The 20,775-nt window shown below is 46.5% G+C and overlaps 1 protein-coding gene across 5 annotated transcripts in view; it reads right to left on the bottom strand.

The window, feature by feature from the left end:
- ERBB4 (erb-b2 receptor tyrosine kinase 4) overlaps positions 1 to 20,775 on the bottom strand; it is an 833,408-nt gene that overhangs the window by 246,372 nt on the left and 566,261 nt on the right. For all 5 annotated transcript variants that reach the window (XM_081196711.1, XM_081196710.1, XM_081196712.1 and 2 more), the window contains exon 4: positions 15,190 to 15,324. In XM_081196711.1, the coding sequence (XP_081052837.1) occupies positions 15,190 to 15,324 (135 nt within the window). The remainder of the gene's footprint in view (positions 1 to 15,189; positions 15,325 to 20,775) is intronic.

Genomic DNA, 20,775 nt, shown 5'->3' with positions numbered 1-20,775 from the left:
GAGAGCTGGGGAGTCCTCGTGGCTAAAGAGGACGTCAGGGAGTGAGCTTAAATGGGCCTTATCAGGGGTGGCTCCTCCTGATTGTCCCATTACAACTGGAGCTCCCTGACAGCGCCAGCCAGCTGATCAGCACTGACAGGGAGGCCTCCTGGGATGCTACACTAAGGTTACCAGACGTCCTCATTTCCCAGTCCCTGGATTTACAAATCAGTCCCTGCACAAAATCTATTGAAGTTGAAAAGTGTTCCCGGATTCACTGGAAAAAATCTGGTAACCTTATGCTACACTAAGGAGTTCCCCCAACAGGAATTCCCTAGCACAGCTGAGCTTCAAACCACTTTTTTCAAGCAACCTTTTCTTCCTCTGCAGACATGGTATGAATCCAAACTGCTTCCTCTAAATGGACTTGAGTGGGGCTGCTTAATCAGCAGTTACAGCAAGACTATTGGAAGGTGTGCCCCCAGTGCCAACCCACTGATTGACACTGAAAGCATTTTTATGAAGGCTGCAACTTCCTTTGAACCTTGGGAAGTGGCAGTCATCTGACACATTATTATGTCACATGATTGACAACTGGGCAATCAACCTGGATTCAGTTCCCACCTCTGGTATAGATGCCCATTTAGAAAGATTCACTGTTGTTGTTGCTGTTGGTGCTGCTGCTGGCATCCATCCAGAAAAAAATGGAGTCTACCTCCAAGAGTGAAGTCAAACTTGTGGAGAATCACAGCACCTGCTGTGGCTGTAGAGACTGGTAACTTATAACTGTTGTTTTTGCTGCAATAGCAGTACTGACGTGACCGCCCCAGGGTGCAAGCCTGGGCAGTTTGTATGGAGGCCCTGGGCTACCTAGATGACAAGACTCCCTTCTTAGCCTCACTGATGTGGTGCAAAGGAAAGCAGAGCAATGCATTTGGCACCAGCATGGTTGCAGGAGTTTCCAGAAGAAGGCGCACAAGGCACAGTCCAAACATCTTACGGACTCCACTACAATGTAAATAAAAATACAATACCTCCCCTTGCTTTCTCCTCTTAGGGTTCTCTATCTTTAAACTGGGCTTGGACCAAACTGCCCAGGAGACCATATGATTCCTGCACACATTACTTGCTTCTCTGAGGGGAGGAACTTGTGCATCCTCAAGGTGTTGTTGGACCGCACTCCCATTTTCCCTGACGCCTCCCCATTCTGCCTGGGGCTGATGGGAGTTGGAGTCCGACAACATCTGGAGAGCCACATGTTCCCCACCCCTCTGACAGAGTGTGGCTGGAGGGAAATAAATGTCACACAAGCAGGTTTGTATAATAGTAGACCTTTTTCTATCAATGCAGCAATGAGGATCAAATGCAAACTAAAATAAAAGAACAGGTGGTTTCCTATGAATGTATCAAGACTTACAGATGCATTGCCAAGAGGGCAATTACGTGTGAGAATCGCAAGCTACAGCCACAAGAATTTTCTTTGTCACAGTACATAATGGTGTGTGAGAAACCTGAATGTCACCGTAAGAGATTTTTCCAGAGGAGGTACCCAGCAAAATCAAAGGCACGCTGACAAGGAAATGATGAGGCTTGTGGCATTCTTACTCTAATTCCACGCTAAAGAAAAACAATGAGCATAACGGAATTATTGTGCGGTAAGCCAATGTATCTTTTAGCTGTTGTTGGCATGCAGCCAGAGCTGGAAGAATCCGGGAGGTGAGAGAGGAAACACAGTTAGATGTGTTAAAATAAAAAGATTTTGGGGAGAGGCAGGGAAACCTTTTCTAAATGCTGTACTAAGTGCTGTTTTCATTATGTGGTATTTTTACTGGAGGACGAACTGCTCACCCTTTCACAAAGAAGCATTAAAATAACACCATACTGTATTCCTGAACTCCTTGATCCCCCTGGTTTCCACACTGGGAAGGGTGCAAGTACTTTGTGTCCATTCTTCACTCCCATGTTTCTTTACTCTCCCTTGATGGCAGAGGTAATTGTGTCCCTGCTCTAGCACAGGTAAAGGTAAAGGTAAAGGACCCCTGACAGTTAAGTCCAGTTGCAGGCGACTCTGAGGTTGCGGCACTCATCTCACTTTACTGGTCGAGGGAGCCAACGTTTGTCCGCAGACAGTTTTTCCGGGTCATGTACCCAGAAGGACTAAGCTGCTTCTGGCGAAACTAGAGCAGCACACGGAAATGTCGTTTACCTTCCCGTCGGAGCGGTACCTATTTATCTACTTGCACTTTGACGTGCTTTCAAACTGCTAGGTTGGCAGGAGCAGGGACCGAGCAACGGGAGCTCACCCTGTTGTGAGGATTTGAACTGCCGACCTTCTGATCGGCAAGCCCTAGGCTCAGTGGTTTGGACCACAGCGCCACCCGTGTCCCCACAGCTTTAGTGCAAATAACTATGTGGGCAACTATGAGTCACCAGAGGTTCAGCATTTTTGGCAGCACAGCGGTAAGGCGGTGTGGCGTAGTGGTTAGAGTGTTGGACTAGGACCTTGGAGTCCATGGTTCAAATCCCCACGTACTCGTGAAGCTCACTGGGTGACCTTGGCCCAGTCACCGCCTCTCAACCTAACTTTCCTTCACAAAGGATTGTTGTGGGGAGTAAATGAGGAAGGGAAGAACCATGTATGCCACCTTCCTTGAGTCAGGATTTCACTGGATGGATACAGAAGGGTGTGTGTTTATGTGTATGGCAGCTTTCCTTTGAACTGTCCCTACAGGGGACAGCATTATGAACAGCCATCACACTCCTCCTATCTCGGGCATATCCATGCCAGCTGGGAGCCAAACATACATACAGGGGAAGGTTGGTGGTGCTGTTTGCACTAAACCATGGGTGGAGTCACTAGTTCTTGTCTGGCTGCAAAGTGTGGCCTCCTCTTGAAAGAAGATCATGACTTTCCCACAAGCACTGATTTCAGGAACGGGCAAAGGTTTTCTGCCAGCAAAGTTGTCCATAAGTAGTAAAAGCATCCCTGGGCATTTACCCCAGAGTTAATCCGGAGATGTGGAACTGTTCTTCCAGTCTGTGGTTCTGCAGCTGAGAAAAACCACATGCAGCAATTCTCATAATGGAGTTGGCCGGTCAACTAGCAGAGGCTCCTACTTGCTACTGTAAAAGGCAGCCAAACATCTCTGGAGTCCCTGGATCAACTTGGGGGTAAGTTTAGTTTCCATCCATCTGTCTCGAGAGACAATGGAAAGAGTGTGTCATTGGGGGTAAAGTCAAACTGCTGTAGAGACCCATATGCATCTTCATCTTCTTCCAGGCAGGGCAGATGAAGGTATCCTCGACGGCATTTCTTCTCTCTGTGCTCCTCCTATTGCTGTAGAATAGGTCTGGCGTTTTGTTGAACGACTAAGCAACAGATGGGATTTTGAACCCTGGTCTGTTGAAGAGCACCAATTAGTCCAGCTGGCTTCAGGCCACACATGCCCCTCTACTTTGGCAAAGGCCTTCTTCAATGTGATGGGATGATGAGCTGCTTGTGCGTAAAATCGTAGTCCCTCAGAGTTTGTTCAAGTCCACAAACCTCTGTCTGTGACGGAGCCCCTCAGACATGGCTCCTCTAGTCACTAGCAGATTCCGACAGTGGCTGCTTTCGGAATCGCTTCCAACATAAAAGCTCCTTAACGGAAACACGTCTTCTGGACTCACGGCGTGACAGTTTCCGGCGAGGAGTGGGTCTCCCTATGGGAGGTCCAGAAACCTCCCCACTGTTCTCGCTGGACGTGTCCCTGAGCCCTCCCTCTTGCTCGCTTTCCCTCAGAGACCCACCTCTCCCCCTGCTGGTTCCTGCTTCCGCTGCTGGGTCTCTCCCAACCTCCGTGAGCCCTTCCACCACCTGTCCCTCCGATGGCAGTTCCCTGACATCCACCTCCCCTCCAGGGCCCCCGTCACCCCCTGCCATTCCCTCTCCTCTGGGCGGTGAGGAGGTAAAACCCCGAAAAGAATCCTCTTCATCTTCAGACGTCTCGAACATTTCCCTCCATCGGTTGCCGTTCCGGGTCGCTGAATCCTCCTCCTCCTCGGAATCTGTGAACCCCTCCAACTCCTCTTCCTCATCTGTGGTTGCAAAGTATTCCCTCCGGAACCTCGCTACAGGCTGAGGTTTACGTGGGAACCTCTGATGAAAAGTTTCTATTAAGACCTTGTCATTGACATCCTCTGCCATGACCCAGGTGTTTTCCGACTCCGGTTCCCCTTCCCACATTACCAAATACTCCACTTGATCTCCCTTCCACCTGGAATCGAGGATTTCCGCCACATGGCTGCTGTGTTCCCTTTCCTCCATTGCTGGTCCCCGGGTGAACCTCCCTTCTCTGTCCCCTTTATACGGTGACAGCAACGACCTGTGGAAAACTGGGTGCAGCTTCATGTGGTTCGGTAACCGGAGTCTGAAAGCCACTGGGTTGACCTGTTGCGTGACTTCAAATGGGTCCAATCTTTTGGGTCTTAACTTCTTACAACCCCCTTTGAATGGTAACCCTTGGGTTGACAGCCACACCTGGTCCCCCACCCTAATGGTTTCACCTTCCCTTCTGTTTTTGTCTGCCTGCCTCTTATACTCCTCCTTGGCCCTGTCTAAGTTGAGTTGGAGCTGACGATGGATCGCTTCCATTTCTTCTACAAACTGTTCGGCAGCCGGGACGCTCCATCTCTCCCCTTCCCCCCCCCTGGGAAAGCCCTGGGATGGCACCCGTAATTAGCCAAAAAGGGGCTCATCCCTGTGGACACGTTCTCCGCATTGTTGTAGGCAAATTCCGCCAACGCCAGCTTCTCCACCCAATCATTCTCTCTGTCATTGACATAACACCTCAGATATTGCTGGAGGATGCCATTGGCCCTTTCCACCTGCCCGTTGGTTTCAGGATGCCGGGCAGTCGAAAAATTGACCTCTACATGCAGTAAGCTCATGAGCTTCCTCCAGAACCTGGAAGTAAATTGTTTCCCTCGGTCTGAAACCACCCTCATGCAACCTAAAAACATTTTCTACAAACAATTTCGCTGTTTCTTCTGCCGTGACAGCATGTGAGCAGGCTATAAAGTGGCCCATTTTGGTTAACAGGTCTACCACAACCATGATGGCTGTTTTCCCTCTGGACTTTGGCAGATCAGTCATGAAATCTATTGACACTGCTTCCCATGGTCTTTCAGGTGTGGGTAGCGGTTCTAATAACCCCGCCGGCGCCCGCCTCTCCCCTTTGGCTCGCTGGCATTGGTCACAACCTCTCACATACTCCCGTACATCTTCCCTGACCTTGGGCCACCAAAATTCCCTGGTAACCAACCACATGGTCTTGTGTTGCCCAAAATGCCCCGCTGTGGGGCTATCGTGCAGCTGCTTGAGTACCTTCCCCCTCAACTCTCCTTCAGGTATATACAGCGCTCCCTTGTAATACAACGCCCCGTTTCTCTCCTCAAAACCTCCGGGTTTGTCTCCCTCCCTCCTGAGACCCCTGAGTTTGTCCTGGGTGTATTCATCATTCTCCGTTCCCTCTACCAGTTCTCTTTGCCCCACCAATGCCGCCCCACACACCCAGCGGTCCTCTGGAATGACATGTCTCTCTTCGGGTGCTCCCTCCCCCTCCAAATATTCAGGTTTGCGTGAGAGAGCGTCCGCCCTAATGTTCTCTGGGCCTGGCACGTAACAAATCTCAAAGTTAAATTTGGAGAACTCCTGGGCCCATCTCACTTGCCGTTGGTTGAGCACTCGTGCCGTTCTCCAATACTCTAGGTTCTTGTGGTCAGTGCACACTTGCACCTTATGTTGGGCGCCAATTTGCAGATGCCTCCATCTCCGGAACGCCTCATGAATGGCGAGTAGTTCTCGGTCATACACCGTGTAGTTCCTCTCGGATTTGTTCAGCTTTCGCGAAAAAAAGGCACACGGTCTCCACTCTGACTCCTCCTTCCCTGGCTGCAGAAGCACCGCCCCGATCGCTCTGTCTGATGCGTCAGTTTCTACTCTCATCGGTTTTTGTAAATCCACATGCAGGAGTTGTTCTTCCGAGGCGAAGGCCCTTTTTAGTTCCTCAAATGCTCGCTCCGCCTCCTCAGTCCAAACGAATTTCTTCTTACTGCTGAGACAGTCCGTAATGGGCGCCGTCAGGTGGGCAAAGTTTCGGATGAACTTACGATAGAAGTTCCCAAACCCTAGGAACCTCTGCACATCCTTCTTTGTTTTGGGTGTTTTCCATTCCAGCACTGCCTGGACCTTGCCGGGATCCATGGCCAATCCCTTGTCTGACAGGCGATACCCCAGGAATTCCACCTCCTTGGTATGAAACTGACACTTCTCCAGTTTCACCCACAGCTGGTTGGCTTGCAGCCTGCTCAACACTTCTCTGACGTCTCTCACATGCTGCTCCTCATTCTCAGAATACACCAACACGTTATCTAAGAAGGCCACACAATTCTTGTAAAGCAAAGGCCCCAGTACGTGGTTCATAAACGATTGAAAGCACGCGGAGCCTGCTTGTAGGCCGAAGGGCATAACTAAATATTCAAATGCCCCCAAAGGGGTGAACATGGTGGTTTTCCATTCATCCCCCTTCCTTATTCGTATCAGGTTGTACGCCCCCCTTAGGTCCAGCTTTGTGAAAATCTTTCCCTTCCGCACCCTTGTCAAAATGTCGTCAATCCTGGGCATAGGGAAGGCCACTGGTTCTGACACTGCGTTCAAGGCCCTGAAGTTACACACCAGCCTCGGCTTGTCCGTGTTTTTTTTATCCACAAAAAACACTGGGCTGCCTCCCACCGCTCTGGACTCTCGGATGAAACCCCTCTTCAGATTTTTGTCAATGAACTCCCTTAGTTCTAACATCTCCCTGTCTGACATGGCATACAATTTGCCTACTGGGAGCTGTGCCCCAGGGAGTAAATTGATTTGACAGTCAAAGGGTCTATGCGGGGGTAGTTGGTCAGCTTCCCTTTCGCTGAAGACGTCGCGGAGATCTGCGTATTGTCGTGGTACCTTCACGTTCTCCATTACTTCCGTCCCTGCTAGGGTGGCTTGGGCCCCTGCCGAACCCTTTCCCTCTTTGCAGTGTTCTAAGCAATGTGCTGAACCAAAGGAAACCACTCTCTGATGCCAGCCCACCAGCGGATCATGTAACGCTAGCCAGCTCATTCCCAAAATAATGGGAGCTCCTCCCAAGGTGGCCACATTAAACGCTATCAGTTTGGTGTGCCTTGCCACCTTCATTACCATTGGGACGGTCTGCAAGCTGACTTCTCCTCCCAACAGCTCCCTGCCATTGATCGTGGTCACCTGCAGGGGATTGCTTAAAGGGATCGTCTGTATCTGGTGTTCCGCTGCAAACTCTTTGCTCATAAAATTGCAAGAGCTGCCTGAGTCCAACAGCGCCTTTATCTTTAGAGGGTATCCGTTTTGCAGCTCTAGTGACACTTCTATCACTAGGGCAGGTTTAGGAGGTTCTGGCGTGGGCACTTTCACTGCTCTTTGGCCTGGCTGCTGTGCCCCGACGGTGGCAGCCAGGCGTTGGCTTTTACTTGCTCCGGTATTTCTTCCTCTCTTCCCTCAACAGCTCCCACCATCCCTTGCCATTCCTTCCTCTGGGGGCAGACTCTGGCAAAGTGACCTGGCTGTTGGCAGAGGTAGCATTTCCGGGCGCCTTTTCCCTCCTTCTTTCCCCCCTCACTGGGCTTTGAAACTGCGCGCGCGCGCGCTGTTCCGATTTCCATTGGCTCTGCCGGCGGGAAAGTTGGCTCTGGAATGTCTGGAATGCGGAACTCCTTCCAACGTTCCCCCTTCCCTTCCCGCCTCTCCAAGGCTCTCGCCTCCTGGCACGCTCCTATGGTCAGCGCAGATTTGGTCAGCCAGTGTGGTGTAGTGGTTAAGAGCGGTAGTCTCGTAATCTGGGGAGCCGGGTTCGCGTCCCCGCTCCTCCACATGCAGCTGCTGGGTGACCTTGGGCTAGTCACACTTCTCTGAAGTCTCTCAGCCCCACTCACCTCACAGAGTGTTTGTTGTGGGGGAGGAAGGGAAAGGAGATTGTTAGCCGCTTTGAGACTCCCTAGGGTAGTGATAAAGCGGGATATCAAATCCAAACTCTTCTTCTTCTTCTTCTTCAGCTGATCCATAGAATCCGCCCTCGGGCCCCGGGAAAGTTCGTCTTTCACAGCCGAAGCAAGGCCTTCTTCAAATAGCATTTGAATGGGTTCCGCCGATAAGTCCCACCCCAATCTGTGAACCAGCATGGTGAACTCAGTCCAGTACTCACGGACAGATCGGCTCCCCTGTTTGCAAGCCATTAACTGTCTGCGCACCACTCCCTGCTCAATATCGCTGGAAAACATCAGATCCATGGCGCGAAAGAACTTCATCGTGTCCTTTAGGACGTCATTATTCACTGCCATCAGGGGTCTAACCCAGTCTCTCGCCCCCTTTTCAAGATGCCCAATCACGAAAGCCACTCGCGATTCCTCGTCAGGGAATTCATCAAACTGCAGATTGAGGGCATATTGCATCTCTGTCCGAAAGGCATGATAGTCCTTGGGCCCCCCCCAAACTTCTGCACCAATCCTGGTATCTTTTTGGCGAGCTGGGTGGCTTTCCCCTTTTTGTCTGCATCCTGAGCCCTCCTCTCCTCAAGCCTCGCCGTCTGCAGCGCTAGCTGGATCTCCAACACCCGGTACCTTTCTTCCAGGTTTGGACTCGCTCCCGCTCCTGCTTCTCCGGTTCCGGCTGGGTTGCTCATGATGCCTTCTCCTGCACAAGCTGCTTTCAGACACTGTCGGAATGCTGTGATGGGATGATGAGCTGCTTGTGCGTAAAATCGTAGTCCCTCAGAGTTTGTTCAAGTCCACAAACCTCTGTCTGTGACGGAGCCCCTCAGACATGGCTCCTCTAGTCACTAGCAGATTCCGACAGTGGCTGCTTTCAGAATCGCTTCCAACATAAAAGCTCCTTAACGGAAACACGTCTTCTGGACTCACGGCGTGACAGTTTCCGGCGAGGAGTGGGTCTCCCTATGGGAGGTCCAGAAACCTCCCCACTGTTCTCGCTGAACGTGTCCCTGAGCCCTCCCTCTTGCTCGCTTTCCCTCAGAGACCCACCTCTCCCCCTGCTGGTTCCTGCTTCCGCTGCTGGGTCTCTCCCAACCTCCGTGAGCCCTTCCACCACCTGTCCCTCCGATGGCAGTTCCCTGACATTCAAAGATAGTGAGCTAAATTATTTGAACCCTATTATGAGAGATGCAAGCTACCAATCCGTCCACTCACCCAAAAATGTCAATAACAGAATCAATGGAATTGTTATATAATTTGTATTTCCTACATTGCCACTCATAAAAGGGAATAATAATTCTTTTTAAGCTAAATGCTTCTCCTTCCTGTGAAGTACTGTTTTAATTAGCAGATGGGTTTTAAACAAGCCATGTTCACATAATATGTTATACATTTCAATAGGCTAATGTTCACTAAGAAACTGCAGAGTAGGCTTTCCTCTTGTAGGGATAACATGCTAAGGAGGAAAGAGGCTGTTTTCTACGCTCAACCATGGTGGATGGTCTCTCACTGAAGGGATTTGATCCCTCTTGATATCTGCTGGAATCTCACTGCACATACTTTACACTAAAGTAAGGTAAGGTAAGGTAAATGACCCCTGGATGGTTAGGTCCAATCAAAGGAGACTATGGGGTGCGTTGCTCACCTCACTTTCAGGCTGAGGTAGCCGGCGTTTGTCCACAGACAGCTTTCCAGGTCATGTGGCCAGCATGACTAAACCGCTTCTGGTGCAATGGGACACCGTGACGGAAACCAGAGCGCACGGAAACACCATTTACCTTCTCGCCGCAGCAGTACCTATTTATCTAATTGCACTGGCGTGCTTTCAGACTGCTAGGCTGACAGGAGCTGGGGCAGAGCAATGGGAGCTCACCCCGTTGCACAGATTCGTACTGCTGACCTTCTGATTGGCAAGCCCAAGAGGCTCAGCAGTTTAGACCACAGTACCACCCACACACCTTACTTTACACTACTAGCTTATTAAAGTGGCAGAAAGATTTGAATTGATATGGTTTCCTTATTTGTACCTGTCTTTTATGTTAATTGTAAAACTTTCTTTTGACTAGTATTCATTCTGATGTCTCATTGTGACAGATGCTATATAAGACTGGAACCACATCTTATGGTGAATGCAGAGCTCCAGTTCAACTTAGTAATCCACCATCTCCTCATTCCTAACACTCCATAAGGCAGAATGCTATAAAACATATGGTATAAACGTCACGGTGCTTTTAAAAAGATCCCTGCCCACACTCCCTTCTGTTGATTACTGCTTATAGAGGGGCCATAAATCTCCAGGTGCAATGGCATGAGCACCACATGTTAGGTAGTGCCATACATTGCAGGAGACAAGGGGGGAGGAGATATACGACTGCTGCTTCTGTCATTCCTGATTTAATGATGACATGGAAATGCACACAAGTACAGAAATCTAATCATTTACTGTAAAGCTAATCACTATTTGGATTGGACTTAAAATCATTTTTTACTATTAAATTCCTTTTGGGTGTTTTATGGGAAGTGAGTACTAAATTAAATACATAAAACTGTTTAATTGCATTTTAGTTATTGTCTATTCTATGATTTTTGCTTTCTCTATTTCATCTGTGCAAGCCACCATAAGCTGCAGACTGGGGAAAAGGTGGAATATATATAAATAATCATAATTAAAAAACAAAATTTGCCAATAATTGCTCCAGCAACATAAGCAGAGGAAAGCCTATTTACACACATTTGCCCAACTGGCCTGGCCATGTGTGGATGCCCAATAAAATGAGATTCTTCAAACTCTGGAGTAAAGAATTTTTGAAACAGGAGTACACATGTAGGCATGCCTTTGAAATCAGTATTTCAGCATGTATAAAGTACAGCAGGATCCTACCCTCTGACATTACAAGGATTAGACTTTCGGAAAACTTTGGGAAAATCCAGTATTTTTTTGTCACCAGGCACTCAAAAGCTTGGTCTGTTTCCTGTTGCTGAAATTCTTCCTCAGTTGGCTTTTTATATCCACTGGTACTTCAGAGCACAAAGAAGCCTTTTCACCTTTTTTTAGCTCTTTCTCACATGAAATGCTTTCATGGGGCTACTAAATTCCCTATCTGAAATGCCAAAACTCTGCAAGTCTACTTTCCGCCTCACATTCCTCCCTCTTTTCATTCTCCAGCACTTGGCAAAAACGGGTTTTTAAAAGAAAACAAATATTGACATTCCTCCATTCCCCACCACCCACTTTCCATTGCCATTTTTCTAAAGCAAATTATACTCCCAGTTCATATTCTTTAATTGCAGGAAATGCAAATAAGTGCCTATCTTTGAAATGGTTAACAACTTGAGGGGGAGCACTGGCTCTCTCCTCAGCATTTATTGGCTATGCTTCCCGGCTGAGAAAACACTTGTGGCTGTTAAAACATTATTTTGTGAGCACTTGAGGAATTTTCCATACAAAAGAGGTTTTTGTATGATACTTTCCTGATTTGTGCCTTTGTTTTTGTGAAAGAACAGCTTCTATGGCTGGTATTGTGTGCTGACACCTGTCGCAATGATTCAGGGGCCCCTGTCTGTGAAAGCGCATTTTCCCTACTCCCCAAGCACATACGTATTTAAAATGTTAATTGACTGCACCTTAATAAAGGGATATAATTTAACCTAACTCTACAATAAAAACGTGTTCACCATCTACTGTTCCGAATGTCACTTTCTCGGTACACAGCTTGCAATTTAAAGCTGCATTAGAAATGATATACTAGGCAAGAGTTGACTTTAAGAATGGGAATTAGTCACCACTTCACATTTTCTGTCAGCCAAGGTGAGAAAATGTATTGCTGTTACATTCTGCTGGTGATTTGTTTCACTGCGATCAAATGCTGTTCTAAACGGCATAGGTTGTATATAAGACCAGTAGCAGGTTTCAGCTGGGGAAATTTGTTTTACCCCAAAGAACTTTAAAGGAACACAAACTACTTTGTTACTATATTTGTTTCCCTGCAGCCAGTGGCGTAGCGTGGGGGGTGCCAGGGGTGCCGGCCACACCGGGCGCAACATTTGGGGGGGCGCGTTTGGCCAGCCCTCCTCGAGGAAGCAGGAACCCCACTGTCCTCGGACCTCCTCCGAAGCCTGGCGGTGGGGCGGAGAGACCTTCTCCCCGCACCAGCCTTCAGGTTAGGGGGCGCAAATTACTTGCCTTGCCCCGGGTTAGGGGGCGCAAATTACTTGCCTTGCCCCGGGTGCTGAGAACCCACGCTACGCCACTGCCTGCAGCTTTATGGAAGAGAGGACAGCCAGTTCACCATTTTACTTAAGATTTTAGGGGAAACAACTCCCCCAAAATTTAATGTTACAGTTTCATAACACAGAGGAGTGTAAAGCATTGAGATACTCCTTCTGAAACTCCCACAAAAGAGTCCCCAAAACAAGAAAGGGTAAAGTGCAGCATTTCCAGATTTCTCGTGTAGAGGGGATCTGTGTGCTAGGTGCAGTTAAATATCAACATCGGACAACCCACTGATATCTCTCCTTGGGTTCATTTATCCTACTGAAGTTCATGGCCAAGACACGTAAACTGAATAAGCTAGTAATGACTAATGCTTTCTCTCCTTTTGGGAGATGCAGATCTTGTCTCAGGCAGGTTCAGCTTTCTCAACTATATATCCAGGCATTGGTAGAATATAGATGTCTCAACATAAACCACTGATTTGGGTAATCAGGAAGGGTTGAAGTCTGGACATCAAGCTCAGAGGACAAGATTATCAAAAATACCAAAAGTAACTTAAGACCACACATTCCATTGACTTTCAATGGGATGTGTGCTGCTAACCCACTTAGGAGCTTTTGGAAATCTGTCCCTTAGCAGACTAAAAGAACAAATTCAGCTCTTTAATACGGTATGGCATTACCTCCTGCTCTTTCACTGACTTTCCACTGCTCCTTCACACAACGGTTTATAGTGATGAAGGCACCTTGTCCTGCAGTTGAGGTTCCAGATCATCATCAAGTGAGGTTGGGTCTTAAAGCGGGAAAGGGGAACTTGAGGCCCTCCATAAGTTGTTGGGCTCCATTTCCCATCAGCCCCAACCAGTCTGGCCACAGAGTATTCAAACGCATTCACAGGCATTCTTCTAATCCTTACACCAACCCTGTGAAAGTGATCAGCATTATTATACTCATAATGCAGCTATGGGGTTTTGAACTGGTGCATTCCTGATTCGTCATAACCACTAGGCTGATTACTTTCCTATTTCAGACAACAGCACAATCTCCTTTTCAATTCTCCAAAGGATGCAGACCTTAACTTTTGCTTATGTTAACCTTGAAAAGTTCCGGGCCAGCAATGTGTTTGAAATGAAGGTTGCCCACTGTCCTAACACCATGATCACTCTGCAGTTTTAGTGTTCCAATCATTTCCCCCCACCTAGTCCAAAACTTTACAAACTTGAATACAACAATGCTGTGTCTTAAAACTTTTGTAAAACTGAGCAACATCTTGCTCTGAACTCTTGACGGGTGGTAACATGGCTCCTCTATTTCTCTGAGTAATTGTACATGAATATTTTTTCTATATTTTGTACCAGAGAACTAAATGCAGGCATCTGAAAACCTGTATGTGGATTGTGTATGTGGATTGTGTCCACTTATTTCCCCCACAAAGTTTAAAGAGCCACGATTTTTCTGTGATGTCCTCTGAAGTTCAAATACCTTGGTAATACTGATCCAGCCATATTTTAAGCCATATTTTAAGTCTTATAGAATTGCATGTGGTGAATGAAGAGGCTCTGCATTTAAGTGAAGGCTTTGGGGGTACCTGACTGTGATAATGAAGACCACATCAGCATATAGGATTCCAACTGCTAACAAGAGAAGAGAAGATTCAGGATCCCTTGAAAAATTAGAGTGGATAGTTGCCCTCCTTTGGCACTAGAGACCCACCTGAACTAAGACTGAAAATTGCATGTCCGTGTTTGTCACCTTGTAGCTCAAAGTGGCAACTTTTCAAACTCAGGCTTAGACTGAGGCTTAGGCTTTTAGACTTGGCCAAACTTGGCCCTCCAGCTGTTTTTTGGGACTACAATTCCCATCATCCCTGACCACTGGTACTGTTAGCTAGGGATGATGGGAGTTGTAGTCCCAAAACAGTTGGAGGGCCAAGGTTGGCCATGCCTGGTTTAGAGCTTGCATATGGAACTGAAAGTACAGCAACCAAGTAAAGCTAATTTTAGATTCCAGTTCAGATGTTATCCCCACCCTTGTACAGGATATATTGATTTGCTTTCCTAAGTGATGATATAATCAAGCCACGTCAGACAAATCACCAATGCAGGATAGAATCAGGACACTTGAAGGGAGCAAGGGGCAGCTAGTTGCACACCTCAGCCTTTCAGAAACATTTGATAAACTGAGTGAGAATTGCTTCAAATGGGAATTGGAACACCCTGTATATAGTTAAACCAGGGTTTGACAAGATGGTCCCCTCCAGATGTTGTTGGACAACTCCCATCATCCCTGCCCATTAGCCATGATGGCTGGGGCTGATGGAGTTCAACAACATCTGGAGCTCACTACATTCGCTATCCTTCAGTTAAATTAACTCATATGGCTAGATTCTGTGAAGAGAGGGAGATGGAACATTTAAACAAAATAAGAAGGTACTTGGACAGCTGGCATCTGGTTGCATGATACTTGAATTCAAGGCTAATGAAAGAAATGGTTAAGCAGTTTGTGAGTATCAATGCTAACTGCAATTAAGACAAACCAGGGTTTTGCCCTTGCAGTGGAATTCTAAACAATGGCGTCTTTGAAGTGGGCTTCAGATCCTGGTTTCTTTCAGCATGAAATGCAACCTTGGGCAGTTTGTTGGAAAGGAAGCTTACGGATAATGTAAAAAAGAAAGAGGAAAAAAGGAAAATAAATGGAGGGTGGGGAAGAACCTTGGAAGCAGGCAGGATTTTTGAGTGGTTAAATCATAATGAAACCTACTTTGCAACCCTATGCACACTTACCAAGACATGAGTCCCACTGGACTCAGTGCACTTGCGTCAGAGTAGACATGCACAGGATTGCACTGTTAATGTACGGATGTTACAGAAAGCAGAGAAAGAAAAAGTAGATGTGTACCTGAATAAGCGTGAGAATGGCAAAGCGGTAAGAGTGGAAAACAAAGTCAATACTTACAATCTGCACTGCTGTTTTTCGGAACCACAGAAAAGTTGGAAGCCAAAGGGTTACGGACAATATCTTCCCACTGAATAGTGTCTGCATAGCAAAGAAATCTGTTCTGTCCAACGTATACTCCTCCATTTAAGATTTCTGTACCAAAGAGAAAGATGAAAACACATATATTAAGGACATTTGACAAAGGGATGGTGGGATGTGGTCATGTTAGAATATTCAAGCAGAATTAAGAACCTAAGAAGAGGCCCCTGGACGAAACTCGTGGTCCATCTAATTCCGCATCCAGTTCTCCCCATGGCCAGCCAGATGCCTGGGGAAGCCCACAAGTGGGGCCTGGCAGGAACAGCAGCCCCCTCCTCTCCTGCCGTTTCCAGCAACTGGCATTCAGAAGCATTGCTGCCTCTAACCGTGGAGACAGAGCAGAGCAATTGTAGCTAGCTGTCACTGATAGACTTATTCTCCATAAATTTCTCTAATCCTCTTTTAAAGTCCTCCAGGTTGGTGGCCAACCCTACTTTCTCCAAGAGCAAGTTCCAGAGTTTAACTCTGCACTGTGTGAAGAACGACTTTCTTTTGTCTGTTAGGAATCTTTCAACTTCATTTGATGCTGGTGAGTTCAAGTGTTATGAGAGAGAATCCCCCCCCATCCACTTTCTCCATGCCATACATAATTTTCAGTCACATCTCCTCTTGCTCACCTTCTCCATAAGCTAAGAGGTCCCAAATGTTAACTTTAACTTTCCTGATAGAGGAGTGCTCCACTGCCTTGATCATGTCTGCTGTCCTTTTTTGAACGTTTTTCAACACTACAATATCATTTTTGAAGTGAGGTGATCTGTACACAGAACTGTACACGGTATTCCAAGTGTGGTCACGCCATAGATATTTATAACACCATTATGATATCATATCAGCACTTTCATTTGCCATTCATTTCCTAGCATGGAATTTGCCTTCTTCACAACTGCTGGACACTAGGTCTTCATTGAGCTAACTACTACAACCTCAAAGTCCCCCTCCTTATCAGTCACCGCTAGTTCAGACCCCATGAGCATATAGATGAAATTAAGACATTTTGCCCCTGCAAGCATCACTTTACACTTGCTTACACAGAATTCTATGATTCTATGATTCTAATTGCATTGGTCATTTTACATTCAGTAAATGTAAAATGGTCCTTTTGGATCTCTTCACAATCTCTTTTTGTTTTTATGACCCTGAACAATTTAATCCCTTCTTCAAACCTGGCCACCTCACTGCTCATCCCTAATGCTGGATCATTTATGACCAACTTAAAAAGCACATGTCCCAATACAGATCCTTGGGGGGGGGGGGTTCCACTTTCTCCATCTCTCCACCAGGAGAACTGTCCACACGTTCCTAGTCTCTGAAAGTCAGGTGCCATTTCAGGTGCAGGACTTTGAAATACTAAAGGGAAAGTGGGTCCTAAGAGAACGCGAAAAGGGGAACTGAATTCCACATAACTGTCACCCGTTGTTGCAGGGGGAGAAGAGGCCACCCCTGGAGCACACCAACAATAATTAGGATAATGGCTGGCAGTAGCTCCTGCACCTCCCACCCACCCTGGCAGTGGCCTAGAGAAAGCCATAGCTTGGGGTCTGAACATAGCTGCTGCCACCAGAGCTAAAGGCAGGAGTCAAACTGAAGAGTGAACAAAAAGAGTGTGTGGCACTAAAGGAGAGTGGTGCTCAGAAATGAAAATTTTACTGTAGCATATGATACACAAGGCCCAATTCATACATGATAAGAAGAGTATTGGTCTACAGCTAACTTGAAAAATATTCTACAGTGGTACCTCTGGTTACGAACTTAATTCGTTCCAGAGGTCCATTCTTAAGCTGAAACAGTTCTTACCCTGAGGCACACTTTCACTAATGGGGTCTCCTGCTGCGTACGTGCCTCTGGCGTGCGATTTTCGTTCACATCCTGGGGCAAAGTTCACAACCAGGAGCAGCTACTTCCGGGTTGGTGGAGCTTGTAACCAGAAGTGTTTGTAACCAGAAGTGTTCATAACCAGACGTACCACTGTACTGAGGTGAAGAGCAACTTAGGCCCTCCCTAGGCTGTCCTGCTCCAACAGATGGGCCACAGCTGTGCCAGAGCGAAACAAACATAAACCTAAATACATACCCTCCAACATCTCTCCAATGAAAATAAGGACATTAAGGAAAAGCGGGGCATGGTGGGATCCAATCATAAACCAGGACGGCTTCTGTAAATCTGGGACTGTCCCTGGAAAATAGGGACATTTGGAGGGTCTGGATTCATGCCTACTCAGAAGTCAATCCAATGGGGTCGACTCCCAGTAAAATGTGATATAGACTAGTGATCTTAGTCTCAAGCATTACGTGCAGTTAGATAGCCAAAAATATTTTATATTCTTTGTGTGCAATGGATAAACTGCTGGACTACAATGAAAGGAGACCAGGATTCAAATCCCTGCTGTACCATGAAACACACAGCGGGATTTGAGCCAGGCACTATCTCTCAGTCTGGCCTAACTCACAAGATTGTTGTGAGGATAAAATGGTGGCAGGGAGGGGGAGGAGAAGCACTACTACTCTGAGATTCTTGGAGGAAAGGTGGGATCTAAATGTCCTATGGCTGAAACCTGAACATGCTTACAAGAAAATAAAACTCACTGAGTTGGAGGAACTTTCTTCTAAATAAATATGCATAAGATTGTGCTGTGTAACAAATAAATCAAAAATAGCAAGACAAAAGTGTGCATCATCTCCAGAAACAAACGTATAGTTCATAATTATGCAGTGTAACTGAAACTGACGCTCTGTGTACAGAAGCGGTGGTGTCCTGGGGTGAATGCAGGCTGAGGGAAAGCTATCTACAATTCCCAGAGGGCAATAAGATAATACATAAACCACCATTGATAACATCAGGGTACATGACAAGCCAGGAACTTTTGAAATGCGGACAAACATTTTCTGAATGCTCACAATTACAAAGCCAATTACAAATCAAGACAAGAAGCAAGGTGCACAGCACTAGCGCCCAAAGAGAGAAAACACTGCTTGCCATCAGAAAATCTAACCTTCACTTCCTGCATTTCCAGAAGCAGAAGCCTCAGATGAAAATGAGGCATTTAATATCAGTCTTGTATAATTTCCTCCCCTTGACCGTATTAATCAGGCAAAGGTACTGACATTCACTTCTAGGAAACCTTTGGCTTAAAAGGAGCTTGGCTTTTCCACAGAAAAGGGGATTAACCTACACAACAGCTATAATATAGATAAGCACACAAAACAAGTGATTGAGATTAGGAGCATAGTGTATGACCAGCCTGCATGGGCATGGATATTCTTATGATGCACACAACATCTGTTAGCAATTTTGCACTGCAACAAAGGTGGGATTTGCAAGGAAGTCTAGTGATTAGCAACAATTCTCATTTTATTGCATTAATATGAGGTTTGCTTAAACCCACTGCATCAAAATCTGGTATTAATGAAAGAGATGGCTCACAAACATGGAGCACCACACTGAAATTCAGACTCAACGGAACGTTTACAAATTTATATGAAATATCCCGCCCCACTATCTGAATATATAAAAGAAGCCTGTGTTGTTTGGGTACACAATCATCTCAAAATTCACCAGATATACAAATATGATTAGCAAAAATACTTGGTTGGACCTGTAGGGTTAGGGAATCCCTTCGTATTATTTTTCCCCTCAAGGTTTTTTGAGGAACTTGCTCTACCTGATGATCATTATTACTCAAAATTGAGTTGTTATTGTTCTAAACATATTTGTATTGTATTGTTATGAGCTGCTTTGTGAGGCCTAGGCCTTGAAAGCAGGACATAAACAGAAAAAAAACCATCAGTCAGAGATGATCATACTCAAGTTTGTCTTGCTTCCTCCTGCTGAGAATCTGTAGACTGGGGTACTAATTCATAGGGATACCGGAGAAATTCAGTTTCCTTGGCATTTTAGTGGCTAAATACCCAGTTCACCCTTTTTGAACCAATACACAAATTGAAACACAACTGTCACGTGCTGGCGTGGTTGCTTGAGAGCGAACAGGCAAGACTTTGCCTCAGTCTTCTCCGATAAAGAAAACAATGCCCGACCTGAAGAATTTGGAGCAAATGATTCAGCAAAGGAAACACAGCCCAGAATAACTAAGGAGATAGTACAAGAATACTTGGCTAGTTTAGATGTATTCAAGTCTCCAGGGCCAGATGAACTGCATCCAAGAGTATTAAAAGAACTGGCAGATGTGATCTCAGAACCACTGGCAGTCATCTTTGAGAATTCCTGGAGAACAGGCGAAGTCCCGGCAGACTGGAGGAGGGCAGATGTTGTCCCTATTTTCAAAAAGGGGAAAAGAGAGGACCCAAAAAATTATCGCCCAGTCAGTCTGACATCAATAGCAGGGAAGATTCTGGAGCAGATCATTAAGCAAACAGTCTGTGAGCACCTAGAAAGGAATGCTGTGATCACCAATAGTCAGCATGGATTTCTGAAAAATAAGTCATGTCAGACTAACCTGATCTCGTTTTTTGACAGAATTACAAGCCTGGTAGATGAAGGGAACGCAGTGGATGTAGCCTACCTTGATTTCAGCAAGGCATTTGACAAGGTGCCCCATGATATTCTTCTAAAGAAGCTGGTAAAATGCGGTCTTGACTATGCTACCACTCAGTGGATTTGTAACTGGCTGACTGACCGAACCCAAAGGGTTCTCATCAATGGTTCCTCTTCATCCTGGAGAAGAGTGACTATTGGGGTGCCACAGGGTTCTGTCTTGGGCCCGGTCTTATTCAACATCTTTATCAACGACTTAGATGATGGACTCAAGGGCATCCTGATCAAATTTGCAGATGACACCAAACTGGGAGGGGTGGCTAACACCCCAGAGGACAGGATCACACTTCAAAACGACCTTGACAGATTAGAGAACTGGGCAAAAACAAACAAGATGAATTTTAACAGGGAGAAATGTAAAGTATTGCACTTGGGCAAAAAAAATGAGAGGCACAAATACAAGATGGGTGACACCTGGCTTGAGAGCAGTACATGTGAAAAGGATCTAGGAGTCTTGGTTGACCACAAACTTGACATGAGCCAACAGTGTGACGCGGCAGCTAAAAAAGCCAATGCAATTCTGGGCTGCATCAATAGGAGTATAGCATCTAGATCAAGGGAAGTAATAGTGCCACTGTATTCTGCTCTGGTCAGACCTCACCTGGAGTACTGTGCCCAGTTCTGGGCACCACAATTCAAGAAGGACACTGACAAACTGGATTGTGTCCAGAGGAGGGCAACCAAAATGGTCAAAGGCCTGGAAACGATGCCTTATGAGGAACGGCTAAGGGAGCTGGGCATGTTTAGCCTGGAGAAGAGGAGGTTAAGGGGTGATATGATAGCCATGTTCAAATATATAAAAGGATGTCACATAGAGGAGGGAGAAAGGTTGTTTTCTGCTGCTCCAGAGAAGCGGACACAGAGCAATGGATCCAAACTACAAGAAAGAAGATTCCAGCTAAACATTAGGAAGAACTTCCTGACAGTAAGAGCTGTTCGACAGTGGAATTTTCTGCC

Source organism: Podarcis bocagei, assembly GCF_964188305.1.
Source record: "Podarcis bocagei genome assembly, chromosome: 1".
Lineage (NCBI taxonomy): Eukaryota > Metazoa > Chordata > Lepidosauria > Squamata > Lacertidae > Podarcis > Podarcis bocagei.
The sequence above is the reverse complement of the archived record's forward strand: the minus strand, read 5'-3'. Positions and strand labels throughout refer to the sequence as shown.